This window comes from Haliotis rubra, unplaced genomic scaffold (assembly GCF_003918875.1).
Source record: "Haliotis rubra isolate DU_JTF1 unplaced genomic scaffold, ASM391887v1 Scf94, whole genome shotgun sequence".
NCBI classification, from domain to species: Eukaryota; Metazoa; Mollusca; class Gastropoda; order Lepetellida; family Haliotidae; genus Haliotis; species Haliotis rubra.
In genome coordinates, this window is record NW_025767679.1 from 1655260 (window position 1) to 1670771 (window position 15512).

General features: G+C 40.2%; 2 protein-coding genes across 2 annotated transcripts in view; both read left to right on the forward strand.

Moving 5' to 3' along the window:
* Window positions 1-215: 215 nt before the first annotated feature.
* On the forward strand, window positions 216-4316 carry LOC124264736. Its single transcript, XM_046699507.1, has 3 exons — window positions 216-383; window positions 2165-2534; window positions 3762-4316. Exons 1-3 carry the CDS (start codon window positions 216-218, stop codon window positions 4121-4123), a joined length of 900 nt encoding a protein of 299 aa, XP_046555463.1. The 3' UTR covers window positions 4124-4316.
* Window positions 4317-5751: 1435 nt separating this feature from the next.
* LOC124264737 (myosin-6-like) overlaps window positions 5752-15512 on the forward strand; it is a 50931-nt gene continuing 41170 nt past the window's right edge. Inside the window, 2 exon segments of the mRNA XM_046699508.1 lie at window positions 5752-5858; window positions 9466-9621. Of these exon segments, the coding sequence (XP_046555464.1) occupies window positions 9473-9621 (149 nt within the window). The 5' untranslated portion in view covers window positions 5752-5858; window positions 9466-9472.

Consider the following 15512-nt stretch of genomic DNA (forward strand, 5'->3'; position numbering starts at 1 on the left):
GTTTTGTGCGAAATATGAGAGGAAAGTTTTGGTTTTGTTTTACATCCATAAGTTGTCGCGGTGGTAGTGATGGCTGTAGTTGTATTCATCATTGTAGTAGTCGTGATACTAACGGCATCAACGGTATAGTCAAAGAAGCCTCTGTTTGACATGTATATCACAGCTTGTGGTAGCATCGATGTAATGGTATCATATCCCTCTCCCACTCAAGAACAATGGTCAACCGAGGTGCAGTTGTTGCTATACTTGCACTTACGCTGTGGATGAAGGTGAAAGGTCACGGTCGACTGCTGGTTCCACCGTCTCGGGCGTCCATGTGGAGAGAAGGATTCAACACCCCCAAGAACTACAACGACAACCAACTCTTCTGCGGAGGCTTCTATGTACGTACTGCTACTTTTGATTCACGAATACCTTCTCAGGGGATAGTTAGGCGTGGTGTAGGTAACTGTTATTTTGCAGGACAGAATAGGCTGCCAGCGGTCCGTCCCATGAAGCGACCATGGCTCTGAAGTCATCGTAACTCACATACAGCCAATACACGTGATACAACAATGTATATGAGAGTCACAAAACTGGTTCAGTTCTAGTCGTAGGTAACCGCGTCATCTCTACAATCCGGCACTCTGTTTAAACCGAATTATTTCTTCAGCCCCGACGAGTGCCGGTTTAGACAGCTTCCAGTGTATGTATACAACGGAGTGACGACTATAACGAACGAGGCTTTTGTTTGTCTCGGTCACTTTAGTCGAAACGCTTCCAACGATCTACGTTTATAACGAACCGACATTTGTGATCCCTCTGAGTTTGTCATAAGTGTAGTTTACTGTACCTAACGGTTGTCATGGCGTTACGATCGCTCTGCGGTACAGTACCTAACGGTTGTCATGGCGTTACGATCGCTCTGCGGTACAGTACCTAACGGTTGTCATGGCGTTACGATCGCTCTGCGGTACAGTACCCTGTAGGACTTCATGCTTGTCGAGGAATCCTTTCGGTGTGGTTAGAATGTGTTAGCTGGTTGATTGCACAGCGTTCTGGAGGATGATCTTGCCATCCTCCACATGTCTACCTGCTAGAGAGATGCTGATATTACAACCTCCGACCTATAAACAGCAGCCACTTCGCTGTGGGATTACCCGAGGTCTGACTATAATCGTGGGTTGTTTTATATTACTGTTTCACGACAGGTCAACAATATTCCAGCTATAAGATGGCAGTCTGTAAACAGTTTAGAACAACTCCCTACTGGTTGGTATCGTGAGAAAGGTGGTTGACAAGGCCATTCCCTCGATCCATGTGGTCGATCCTTACGAGGCTTACGGCAAAAACGTCTGAGTCTGTTGTAGGGTCATAGTGACGTTTTATAAACACTGATTATGTGCTTTACAAGTGTACATGTTCCTTTAAGTTTGGTAAATCTGATTGTCTCGTTCCGGTATGAGTGTACTTTTAAAAGCAGGTGTGGTTATTCACTTCCTAACACATGTTTGTATTTTGTAATGAGTGAGTAAGTGAATGAATTTTGTTTTACGGCGCTTTTAGCAATATTCCAGCAATATCACAACGCGAGACACCAGAAATGGGCTTCATACATTGTGCCCACGTGGGGAATCGAACCTGGGTCTTCAGCGTGACGAGCAAACGCCTTAACCACTAGACTACCGCCCCGTATTTTGTAATGAATATGAACACCTGTACACACTGAAAATCATGGTAGCTTGTTTCGGTTAATTCATCCCTAACTGTTATGGGGTTTCTACAAATAGAACTGTATGACTTCATGTCGCTGGGAGTGTTATCTACTGGTTGATTAGTAAAACAGTACCCCCAGATACCTGTCATGGTATATGATACGAAGAAGTACTTGAAACGGTAGTGAACCAAGTATTGTGAAGCTGGGCAGCTAATAAAATATGTCAACAGATCATCGGTTCCCGATTCTATATTTTAAGGAATATCCCACGTGGAATACAATTTCATTTTTCTATCGTCGAAATATGTTGCGACATACAGACATTATAAATATTGTAAATACTCGGATGGTGGCTTGTTTTTAGGATAAAGCTGTCTTTTATAAATTAGTGAGATGTTTTACAGATGTTTCTTAAGCGTTCGAGTATCCACAACACAAAATTACAACGTGTTTTGCGTATCCTTTCAGAATCAACAAAGTCATGGCGGTAAATGTGGCGTGTGTGGCGACCCCTGGCAGGGACCACGTGACCACGAAGCGGGAGGAAAGTACGCCACAGGAACAATAGGCGCAACGTATAGTCAAGGTCAAAAGGTCACCGTTACAGTGGCGATCACGGCCAATCACCTTGGCTGGTTTGAGTTCCGCCTTTGTCCTGTAAATGACATGAAGGTCAGGGCTACACAGGCATGTCTAGATAGCAACCTCCTGGCACTGGCCGATGGGTCGGGAACAAGATATCCAATTGGTTCAGCAAGTAAACGGTATCACGTTGATGTCATCTTGCCATCCAAAGTCAGCTGTAGCCAGTGCGTCTTGCAGTGGAAATACCATACAGGTACTATTTGGGGACATTTGGTATTTGGCCGTTTTTTGTTAGACATATGGACAGACCCGTGAAGATCCGGGTTAGAATTGGCCCTCAGCAACCCATGATTGTCGTAAGAGGCGACTATCGGGATCGGGTGGTCAGGCTCGCTGACTTGGTTGACACATGTCATCGTATCGCTATTGCGTAGATCGATGCTCATGATGTTGATCACTGGATGGCCTGGCCAAGGCTGCAATATTTACAGACCGCCGACATATAGCTGGAATATTGCTGAGTGCGATGTTAAATAACAAACAAACAAAACATATGGACAGTTACATTGTAGACATGTGGATACAAACAAAACATATGGACAGTTACATTGTAGACATGTGGATACAAACAAAACATATGGACAGTTACATTGTAGACATGTGGATACAAACAAAACATATGGACAGTTACATTGTAGACATGTGGATACAAACAAAACATATGGACAGTTACATTGTAGACATGTGGATACAAACAAAACATATGGACAGTTACATTGTAGACATGTGGATACAAACAAAACATGGACAGTTACATTGTAGACATGTGGATACAAACAAAACATATGGACAGTTACATTGTAGACATGTGGATACAAACAAAACATATGGACAGTTACATTGTAGACATGTGGATACAAACAAAACATATGGACAGTTACATTGTAGACATGTGGATACAAACCAAACATATGGACAGTTACATTGTAGACATGTGGATACAAACAAAACATGGACAGTTACATTGTAGACATGTGGATACAAACAAAACATATGGACAGTTACATTGTAGACATGTGGATACAAACAAAACATATGGACAGTTACATTGTAGACATGTGGATACAAACAAAACATATGGACAGTTACATTGTAGACATGTGGATACAAACCAAACATATGGACAGTTACATTGTAGACATGTGGATACAAACAAAACATATGGACAGTTACATTGTAGACATGTGGATACAAACAAAACATATGGACAGTTACAATGTAGACATGTGGATACATTGTAAATGTATAGACCGTTTCGTCGTATGGACATTCACGACTGATCACATAAGCTTAATGATTGAGGTTTCTGTTGATAAAGCATCACAGGTCGTGACACCTTTTCGAATACCAATGTATTGACTTTTGAAAGTATGACTGTGAAGAGACAGGTGATGCTTCTCTTTACCATTCCATGTTCCAGGAAACAGCTGGGGTACTGACCCTGACGGCCGAGGGTGTACTGGGTGTGGGCCGCAGGAGGAGTTCTATGGTTGCTCAGACATTGCCATTCTGTCCCGTACTCAGCCGACCACAACAATGCCAACACCCTCGAGCTCGCCTTTCACCTTTACTCCCACTTCCACCTCCACAACAACCACAACAACCACATCAACGCACTCCACGCCAACAACAACATGTAACCCTCAAGCAACCTCATGTACTCAGTCCGACAGTTGTGCAGCACGTGCAGTGACAGCAGACGACATTGTCAGTAGCATGTGGTGCTCGGGCAACTGTGCGTCTGGCCGCTGCAAGCAGGTGCTTGTGTGTGTCGACCCATGAACAATGCATGATATTGCAGAATTCGGAATGGCTTCTTATTTGGGTTCAGATTACTAATGGTGATAATTACAATTGGACAAATAACGTAATCCAAAAATGAAAAATACAACTTTATGGATGACAACTTCTTATTTATTGCATAGAGCGACGTTTCGATGTAGATTCTTACATGGTTATCAAGCTAAAAACTCTGTAAATATATGTGAGTGAGTTAATATTTAACGTCACATCGGCAATATTTCAGCCATATCGTGACGAAGTAAATATATGTAAGAATCTACATCGAAACGTCGCTCTATGCAATACATAAGAAGTTGTCATCCATAAATTTTTATGTTTCATTTTTGAGTCACTAACTTCTAGAATGCCGATTAAACAATTAACGTAATCCAGATGGATTTTCTCCAATGTTTTAGCGGCATCCAAGAATTCAAATTCAGACATGACATGTTTCATGGACTGTTTGTTTATTTAACTCTCTCAGAGCTTGTTTCAGTAAACCATACCAATCATGTTGATTAACTGAATCATTTAGTTTCATGTATTTTAAAAGAACCTAACAATTAATTTTAAAAATTTTGAAAAAAACCCAAACAAACAAAAAAAACAAAAAAAATTAATTTTAATTTTACTTTGGAGGGGTTTGGGGCGGGTACGTGTGTGATTGTGTGTGTAAAGAGGGGTGGGGTCAATTCCACCTTTGTTTTGTATGTTTTGCTTCTCACAAACAATATAATTTTGTTATGTTTCATGTTTTATGTTACTCTAGATCAACTCCAACAGTTTTGAATAAAACTCATAAAACATGTTCTCGTGGATTTCTTTCTATTTTCCCCAAAAAAGTTCAAGTCTTGGAGCCTGGTAAATATGAGATTATGTAACCTTGTGGTGAAGTATGTGTTGGCTACCATGACGATTCTAGTTCGATTTCCTCATAAGTAAATGTTGTATCCCCAACCAACATATGGCTGGAATCTTGCCAAATAATGGCCAAAACACTAACCACACTCAATTCACCCACTGATCTTTCTGTTCGTGGCTAAAGGGGTTTGTGAAAATCACTCCAGAAAATAGATACTGAGTTGACGACTTCGTACTTATCAACAACCGAGCTGACTGGATGTTTGCATGATTTGATTTGAACGCCCCGGGTGCAATTAGTTAAACCTGCTGCGTATCGCGTGCTAACACGTGAATTTGTACATTCGGCTTCGTTGATACAAACAAGTTCACTAGGATATTGTCTTCGAATCTTGTGTCGGTATCATTGTGTCAATGAATGTAACCTCGGGGGTGCTCAATCTAAACGCAAGATTTTATTTGTCGTCTGACCGGAGTAGTCTTTGTAACGTCATTGTAATCGTTCATCAATCTATCAACCATTGGTTTATATATTCCAGACACAGGCTGCTGCCTAATGTTGTTGACACTGTTACCTAGCAAAACACGTCAACAACAGTACCGCTTTTGACTATCAGTCAGAAGTGGTGTACAAGTATTAATGTTCTGTTATAAATCATAGAACCTTGCCACGATTGCAAACATGGCTGAAAACTTAACGAAGCGCCCCATAAATGTCTTCCCGTTGAGCAGGTGCGCGTTGGATTCCTTCCCTTACAGGAAGTTGTCATTGTCAAAGAGACGGATAAACAACATGGCGGCCTCCAGCTGATAGTGTCAAAATACAAACAAACCAACCCGACAATAAATATATGTGATACTTTCTTCAAAAAAGGTAAAGTGGACCAAAGTTTGCGAATGTCGTATGAATCTGTAGTAAACGAATAAATAACTACCATTACTCTGTATCTGCACAGGGACAGATCTGTTATCGTCACGTGAGTTTAACGTAATGGCAGTAATCCTAATGTTTACACTATAGTTAGCATATTTGTGTCCTGTAGAGTCACATATTGGATCTCATGATCTTTGTTTTGATATTTATTAGATTATTGAAATGCACAAATGTAAAAGATTGCATTCGTTATTACTTTGGAGGTTGAATTGCATTGTGTGAGTACATATTTCACAGGTAAAGGCAGATAAATGTTATGAATACAGGGGCGTAGCTACCATTATAAAAAAACCGCCCGGGCTTACACATATGCTATATGGTTGGGCAAGCCCTCAATACAATCAAGATATAAAGCTTTGCAACCTATCGGGCTTACACAAACAAAATGTCTTGTTACGCGCTTGGAATAGAACTATTAATTCATGCATGAAGATTTTGTATGTTTGATCTGTGCACAAATATCATATGCATCCCAGTTCCGTGTGTAGTCAGGGTTATACCCGAGTCTGACTGAGTTATGACCACTTCAGTGCCACCCTCTCTTAATACGCCACCGCTAGTCTTATCATATACATCTATACATATACATATTGTCATCCATCATCATTTCAGGCTGTTTTCATTATATGTTGTCCTTGTCTCCAGTTGAATGTCAGCCCACTAACATCTTCAATCTTCAATACCCTTAGCAGCCTCTGATTTCTCCAGCTTCACCTGGACTTCCCCTCTCTATTTTTAGCCACTTCCACCACCTAATGTAACTCAACATATGATATACAGTCGAGCACTGTTGTCTCGATATTCATGGGACCGTGAAAAAATATCGAATTATCCGAACTTCGAGACATCCAACCAGGGCATATCATCGCATATCACTATGAAAGAAAACAAAACGCTTGTCAGTATGTTTTGATTCGAAACTATAATCTGTTATCAGTAGTGTCTAGTCGTAACAGGGAGTACTTCCTTATTAAATCCTTCTTAATTAATCCTAATTAAACTTGACACCTTCAACTCAAATAGCCCTAATTAGTTTACACTACCGCATCCCTTTGATTCATGCCGCACCGTGTGTAAACAACCTCAGTTCAGAGGGATACTTGCCCATGAAAGTCAGGTGAATATTGAGTTTCTTTGCAAAAATTGAGTTAAAAGGGTAAGTTTGTTTGTTGGGAACATGAAATTATATCGAGATGTCTGAAATATCGGGTCACGATATGGCTGAAATATTGCCGATGTGACGTTAAATATTAACTCACTCACTCACTCTGAAATATCGAGACATCCGTATCGAATTAAAAGAGCTTAAATACTGATAAATTATGAATTATGGACCGAGATGTTATATCGAGACAACCAAGATATCGAGTTATCAGAGTTCGACACAACTGTGCTCGACTGTATTTGGGATTACACTGTGTCAGTAAAGTACAAATTCTAGAACTTTTTTTGGTTGAGTCCCAACCAGGATTCAAACCCGCAAATATAACATATGTTGTATTTGACCACTTTCTAAATGGCATTGTGTAATCATAGCTTTTGGCCGTGGGAGCCGTGCCAATTTACACTTATCAGAGGGGTGCACAAAGTCCGCAGTCTAGACTACCAGTTGTCCGACTCCCGGAAGTTGTGGTGGCTGAGCGGGTTAGGCGGCTGACTTTGTGTGCTGGCGAGTTGGTGCCTGACTCTGAGGGTGCGGATTCGAATCCCGTATGGGACTCAACCAAAAAAAAGTTCTAGAGTTTGTACTTAACTGAGAAAGTGTAATCCCAAATATAACATATGTTGCATCTGACCACTTTCTAAATGGCATTGTGTAATCATACCTAATATAACTGTCCAGCATCTGACTTCCTTTCACACCTGTCAGATGCTACCTGTCTTTTGATTGGCCTTTCGGTCCTCTTCTCTAAACTTCCTTTCACACCTGCCCTCCTCATGCATTTTACATGAACTCTTATAGGAGGGAGATTCTCTTTTTGTCAGCCTTCCCCCCAACTTTGAGCACAAAATAAACTTCATCTTTCTTCAAAGAACTGCCTTATAATGTTATGACTAGCAGCCCAGTGGCTGGACATGACCTACCACGCCCAGCTACACGTGGATAACCTCGTAACCTGAGCATTGCCCAGCTTTAGTTTTTATGTATTTTCATTTACAAGTTGGTTTGTCATATTTATCCATTTTTAGCTATAAATGATCAAAGATTTGATTGTGATATTTACCAGACTCTGTCAATATGGCAAAGCAAACCCCTATATATACTATTCAAGGATATGGTTTAAACAGTATTTATTCAAAATAAAGACAATACATTAGAAAGACAATACATAAGGAACAAAAGGATCGGCAAACAGGCTGAACAAGGCCTATATTAATGCCTCTCCCGATATATCAAGGGCATTACGTAGGATACTACCGGTATATATTACCAATTAGCCATGTCAATGCCAAATCTCAGAATGCCCATTCACTACATTGAAGTTCGATATAAGAATATAGTGTTTCATGAAAATGTAATGCAAAATATCAAGTCAGTTTTAAGGGACCGTTCATAATTTATGGCCAGGGGGTGGTGATGATGATATTTTTTAAGCATACTTACTAAATACTTTTAATATACAAAATTGCTGATCCCGCCCTAGAAACATGTGTACAAAATTGCTGAACCCCCTACCTCCCCAGAACAAAATGGGTGACCCCCTTAAAATCATCATCACTCCCCTAGCCATAAATTATGAACGGTCCCTAAGTGATCATTCTAATTTTGGGATGAGTTCATTGAAAGATTAACATTTTTAATATTGTTCAGTTTTTATTTATTTTCAAATATTTTCAGGTACTGACTTACTATGTCCTGAGGAAATATGGCTAATGGATAAAGATTTTGTAAAACATCAAATTATGTTTACATATTTATTTTGCTCTTATTGTAAACTGCCAATACAATGTATTGTCTCAAGACAGTGCTGTTTATTTGAATTTCAAAATCAACCTGAAACAGAGAAGTCAGGCAATTATATATGAATATCCTTCCCTTTAGTTGTTGAACTGTATTCAAGAGCCCTACCAACTATGTCCATTCATGAATTTACAGACAAATCCACAAGAAAATACATGAGATGCTGAAACTGTTTTTGGGGATGTATTTTGTAAAAAAGAATTTTATGTTTAGGATCAACAATTCTAGTGTCTAACCTTAAAAGCATCATGTGTAAGCAGGTTAAAATGTAATCTTGCCTCAGCTTGAAATAAATACTTAAGTTATATACATCATACATTTTGACATTCTTTGTTTTCCTACTAACTCAATAAACAAGCATTTATCATCAATATTCACAAATTTATTCAGGAAAACCTAATTGAGTTTGTTTACCCAAATAACCTGGGCCCCGTTCCTCAAAGCGATCATAGCGCTACGACTGTCGTAAGTCTATGTTAAAGTATGAGAGTTACGATCACCTTAGCGCTACGATCACTTTGTGGAACGGGGCCCTGAGTACTGAAGGTGAACACTGTGTGTCTCAAGAACGCCCTTCTCTTGTAGATATTCCATGACAATGAGTGCTGCGGATGTCATGCCGCCTCGGTTCTCCCCCCATCATGGAACTGTTGCTGGAGATCTTGCTGTCTGCGGTTCTCCTGCAACACGACACATGCACAGCAACAACACATACTCATCAGCAACAAACACACGACCCAGGTGAGTGTGCTTGGTTTAAAAATAAATTATATGCATATGGATGTTTGTACAAAATATACAAATCTTACTTGCTGGTCATAGTCGGCCCCTGTACACCCAAGAGGATCGATTTTGCTCTACCCAGCCTGCAAGAGTGCAGACAAAAAGAAAGAGACAAAAAATGATGAGTGGGGGTGGGGGTGTGTGTTGGGGTGTCATCAGTTTTGTACACTTGTACATTTTTGTAATAATGCTTAAAAAATTGGGAAGGGGAAGGAGGTCATTGATTTTGTACATGACATGCACGGGGAGTGGGTGGGTTGCTCCCTTACTTTGTACATATATTTTAGGGCGGGTCACTCACATTGTACATGCTTCTCCATAAAAATCATCATCACCCCCCTTAGCCATGAATTATGAACGGTCACTAAGGATGAACAAGGTGATTCAAGCTGACAATAAAATTATTAATGATGGTGGCCACATGAACACATGCAAACACCTAGTTGCAGGTACAGCAACGTGCAGTGAAGTTGGACAAAGTACTGTGACTATGTGTCCCAGTCCACCCAGCTGTGAATAGGTACCTTGTAAGGATGGGAATGCCACATTAACTTGGTGCGCCTGGTCGCTGCAAGAGTTGTATGATCCCAGGGAGTTGAGATTGATAATATGAAGTGCCGTTGAGACTGACATCCTATGATCAAGGGAAAAAAACAAAGCGCCTGTGAGCAGCCTAGCTGGAACTCAGCGCTATATAAATAGATTATAATAATTATAATAAAGATCAGTGTTACAATTGATCTTCAGTGACCCATGCTTGTTGTAAGAGGCAACTAACGGGATCGGGTGGTCAGGCTTGCTGACTTGGTTGACACATGTCATCGTATCCCAATTGTGTCAATCAATGCTCATGCTGTTGATCACTGGATTGTCTGGTCCATATTCGATTATTTACAGACCTCCGCCATATAGCTGGAATATTGCTGAGTGTGACATAAAACTAAACTCACTCACTTTTACTGGCTATCAGCTTGCAATATAGTGTAAATTGGCACTGCTCCCATGGCCTAAGCTATAAATACAATACACATGTAAAGTAAATAAGTACTAGAACATGTACATTACTGAGAAAGTGTAATCCCAAATATAACATATGTTGCGTTTGACCACTTTCTAAAAGACATTCGTTGCTTCAGCCAAGGGAGCCATGACAATTAACACTTGTCAGAGTGAGTGAGTGAGATTAAGTTTTTCGGAGCACTGTGATGAGATATGGTTAAAAGTTACACATGCTATACACAGAGTTACTACTTTATTCCTAGGCCACTTTTAAATTTTATTCAATGTTTTTGTTAGTAATACATGTGTCACCACTCACCAAGACGTGAAATCCTTATATGCAAATCTTTTCCATATATATGTCTATCAGCAATCACTCATTTCTTACAAGTAGCAATCTCTATTTTCTGTATCAATAGCCAACGCTACAAAAAAGAATCTTTTCCAAATCTGTACAAGTCAGCCAGAGTATATTTTGTTGACATATAGTGAAGAAATAAAATACTAAAGATGAACTGACAGCTGAAAAGTAAGAGGTGGATTAAACAAAACTGATGGCATCCTTTGTCAGTAATCAATAACAGAATAACATCAAAACATCATTACCTTACAAGCTGAGACATTTTCACAAAGTCAGTTTGCACGACACTGCATTTTGTATTTAACTCCCAGGTTTGAAGAAGTTAACCTGGCTCCAGTTATGTCGGAGTATGTTGTGTGTTGAGCTATTGATTTCCCAGTGTAATTTGCTATTTGTCAATCATTTATCACACTTGGGATCTAGGCAGTTCCAACCTGTGCTGGTGCCCATTCTAACTACTGCAGAGAGAGCTATTTAGTTCTCCATAAGTAGGTGATAAGAAATAGTTTTCTGTGACAACATTGTAAAACTGTTAAAGTTCAGGCCCTCTTATAACATAATACAAGGAGTTCAGGCCGATGTTATTACACAATAACAGGAGTTCAGGCCGATGTTATTACACTTGAACAGGAGTTCAGAACCATGTTATTACACAATAACAGGAGTTCAGGCCGATGTTATTACACTTTAACAGGAGTTCAGAACCATGTTATTACACAATAACAGGAGTTCAGGCCGATGTTATTACACTTTAACAGGAGTTCAGGAACCATGTTATTACACTTTAACAGGAGTTTATGTAAGATTCAGCTGTGATGTTCATATTGAATAGAACAGAATAGCATGTTTTAAATGATTTAATTTATGTTCTTGATATTCAAATGTTATTTAGGTCAATGAAATATATTGCTGTGAGGTCATTAGCAAAACTATATATTCAAATATTCTGCTGGTCATTAGCAAAACTGAATTCAAATATTCTGATGAGAATTCATATATAGTTAATTCAGATTCATTTTTCTCATTTTGGTGGCTTCAAATGAAGGATAGTAGATCATATCTTTTAGCTTAAACCGATAAAAATATCTTCTATATCTGTAACAAGTGGTTGTTTGAAACAAAGGCCAAAATTATAGATCAGTATATGATTAATCTCGTATTCATTAAGCAAAACAACAGTTAATTAATTTGCCATTTCTCAAAAGAAAATGTCTGTATCTTCCAGACATGAGAATTTTCTGCAGATCTGCAGATTTCCGGATTTTTGTTTCATTTTTAACGTTTTTGAGATCGGTGTAAATCTGCAATAAAAGACCCCCAAGACCCTGTCTAAATTTTCAGTGTTTTTTGTGCTTTGCCGTTACACATTAATGACGTTGCCAGGAACACTTCTCTCATATGAAACTGATGGGAAGAGCTGAAAGCACAGAATGTAAACATTGTTCGCTGAGCATCGAAACACAAAGATCTAGTGATTCTGTTGTCCTCTCAATGGTAGACGTTTCATCTCTTGAGAACATTTAGATGACTCAATAATACCCAGACAAATATATTTTTAGAGTAATTTGAGAAATTCTGCCAACTACTAAACAAATATTTGCGGAAACAATATTCTGAATGGTAATGAATTGTTTCTTCTCCTGAATGTACACCTTTCATAACAAACTCAGTCTGACGCTGAAGGCACAAATAGTACTTTCACTTGTATGACCTGGTGCAAACGGCGGTCAGATCAATGTGTGGCACATGAACAAGATGATCAACATTAATTTTACAGTATTTTAACACCCTGTTGCATCTTGATTTGCCTGCATCCAAGAGTGAGTAAGTGAGTATGGTTTTATGCCACTTTAAGCAATATTCCCGCAATATCACAACAGGGGACACCAGAAACGGGCTTCACACATTGTACCCATGTGGGGAATTGAACCCTGGCCTTCGGTGTGACAAGCAAACACTTTAACCACTAGGCTACCCCACCGCCCTCTGCACCAAAGAAGCTTAATGTTATGTTCATCAATTCATGGTGACATTTCACCATCTGGTTTAATAAACACCTTTCTCATGTAAGTATATATAATCAGACCAACAGACATCCTTCAAATGGGGACACATCCAGGCAAAAGCAGGTTTGGTTAAAATCCACATAAATACCCATTATTAACCAGTGTATGGTGTGTCTTATCAGTTAACAATGTCCTGGTTTGAATGCAGCAATTACAATGTCTTGCCCTGGACTGGGCTATGGAGCAGTTTGAGACCTGGGTCTGAAGAGTGTTTACAGCACCCCTGGCTGTAGTGTTCTCCCGGTGTTTAGCCACTAGTTACTGGGCTGTAAATCTCCACTCTCACTGCCATACTGGATCATATAGGAACTGTTTCACTTGCCAGCAAGTTCTCTCAAATCCATTCTGTATTGCCATTTCCCAATGTCATGTTCTGTGATTTTTATTTCCATGAGAGCGCGCTTTTGGTCCCAATGTGTGAGTACCAGTCTAGATATATTTTGTCTCTGTTTCACCTTCACTTTACATATTTATTATATATCATTGTGTTGTGGACATGGCATTTTCATGTGTTATAAAACTCTAATGTGTCAGTGATAGTTCCTTCAAAAATACTTTATAGACCAATTGACATAAACAGTGTTTCATGTTTTTCACTACTTGCTATGTTCAAGAGGATGGGACCCATGACGGTCCAGGTTAGAATTGATCTTCAGCAACCCATGTTTGTTGTAAGAGGGATCAGGTGGTCAGGCTCGCTGACTTGGTTGACACATGTCATCGTATCCCAATTGCATAGATCAATGTTCATGGTGTTGATCACTGGATTGTCTGGTCCAGACTCGATTATTTACAGTCCGCTGTCATATATCTGGAATATTGCTGAGTGCAGCATAAAACTAAACTCACTCACTCACTTCAAGAGGTTTGCATTGGTTTTGGTTGGTTGGTTGGTTCAAGCACACCGAAAGGCCAGGTTCTAATTCAGGAGGTCTGGGTTAAGGCAAAGGTGCAGTCTGTGAGGGTTTGAAGGTTAACTGAACAATTCATCTGCTAACTAAACTTAACTTGTGCGTTTAAAAAATATCTAATAAAATATGAAAGGTATCTGTTTCCCCTGATTACCAGTACAAACAAAGTCTCAGTTCCAGTCAAAGCCAATCCAGTGTCTAGACCAGCACTGAAAAAGGCAGAACACAGTGGGGGTAGCCTCCCTTTAATGCTAGAGGTAGATGGGTGAGAACAGACAGGGCAGTACACAGTGGGGGTAGCCTCCCTTTAATGCTAGACGTAGATGGGTGAGAACAGACAGGGCAGTACACAGTGGGGGTAGCCTCCCTTTAATGCTACCAGTAGATGGGTGAGAACAGACAGGGCAGTACACAGTGGGGGTAGCCTCCCTTTAATGCTAGAGGTAGATGGGTGAGAACAGACAGGGCAGTACACAGTGGGGGTAGCCTCCCTTTAATGCTAGAGGTAGATGGGTGAGAACAGACAGGGCAGTACACAGTGGGGGTAGCCTCCCTTTAATGCTAGACGTAGATGGGTAAGAACAGACAGGGCAGTACACAGTGGGGGTAGCCTCCCTTTAATGCTACCAGTAGATGGGTGAGAACAGACAGGGCAGTACACAGTGGGGGTAGCCTCCCTTTAATGCTAGACGTAGATGGATGAGAACAGACAGGGCAGTACACAGTGGGGGTAGCCTCCCTTTAATGCTAGACGTAGATGGGTGAGAACAGACAGGGCAGTACACAGTGGGGGTAGCCTCCCTTTAATGCTAGACGTAGATGGGTGAGAACAGACAGGGCAGTACACAGTGGAGGTAGCCTTCCTTTAATGCTGCCAGTAGCTAGGGGAGATACTGATAGATTATTATCTCCCGCAAGTTGCAGGGGATATAGAAACGAGTTCCGTCCATCCGTCTGTCCGTTCGTCTGTGCATCTGTCCTTGCATCCGTCACACTTTGTCCGAAGCATATCTCCTAAACTATTTGTGATAGCTTAACCAAACTTGGTACACATGTCAACCATGATCTCTAGAGGTGCCTTTTGGGGGTTAGACCCAGATGCGAATTTTATTTTTGCTGTTTCCATGGAAATGTGACTTAGGCTGTGACTATGAGGATGTCATCTTGTCCGGAGCAGATCTCCTAAACTATACATGCTAGCTTCATCAAACTTGGTACACATATCAAGCACGATCCCTAGATATGCATTGTGGGGTTTAGACCCATATATGACTTTTATTTTTTGCTGTTTCCATGGAAACGTGACTTAGGCTGTGGCTATGAGGATGTCATCTTGTCCGGAGCAGATATCCTAAACTATACCTGCTAGCTTCATCAAACTTGGTACACATATCAAGCATGATCCCTAGATGTGCCTTTTGGGGGTTGGACCCAGATATGAATTTTATTTTTTGCTGTTTCCAACGTGACTTAGGCTGTGACTATGAGGATGTCATCTTATTGCATTTCCAT

Bases quoted from the DNA above. Each gene is read 5' to 3' on its own strand.
- LOC124264736 (XM_046699507.1), top strand. From the start codon at position 216: ATGGTCAACCGAGGTGCAGTTGTTGCTATACTTGCACTTACGCTGTGG. The intron at 384-2,164 runs GTACGTACTGCT...GTATCCTTTCAG, and splicing joins TCTTCTGCGGAGGCTTCTAT to AATCAACAAAGTCATGGCGG. The intron at 2,535-3,761 runs GTACTATTTGGG...TCCATGTTCCAG, and splicing joins GCAGTGGAAATACCATACAG to GAAACAGCTGGGGTACTGAC.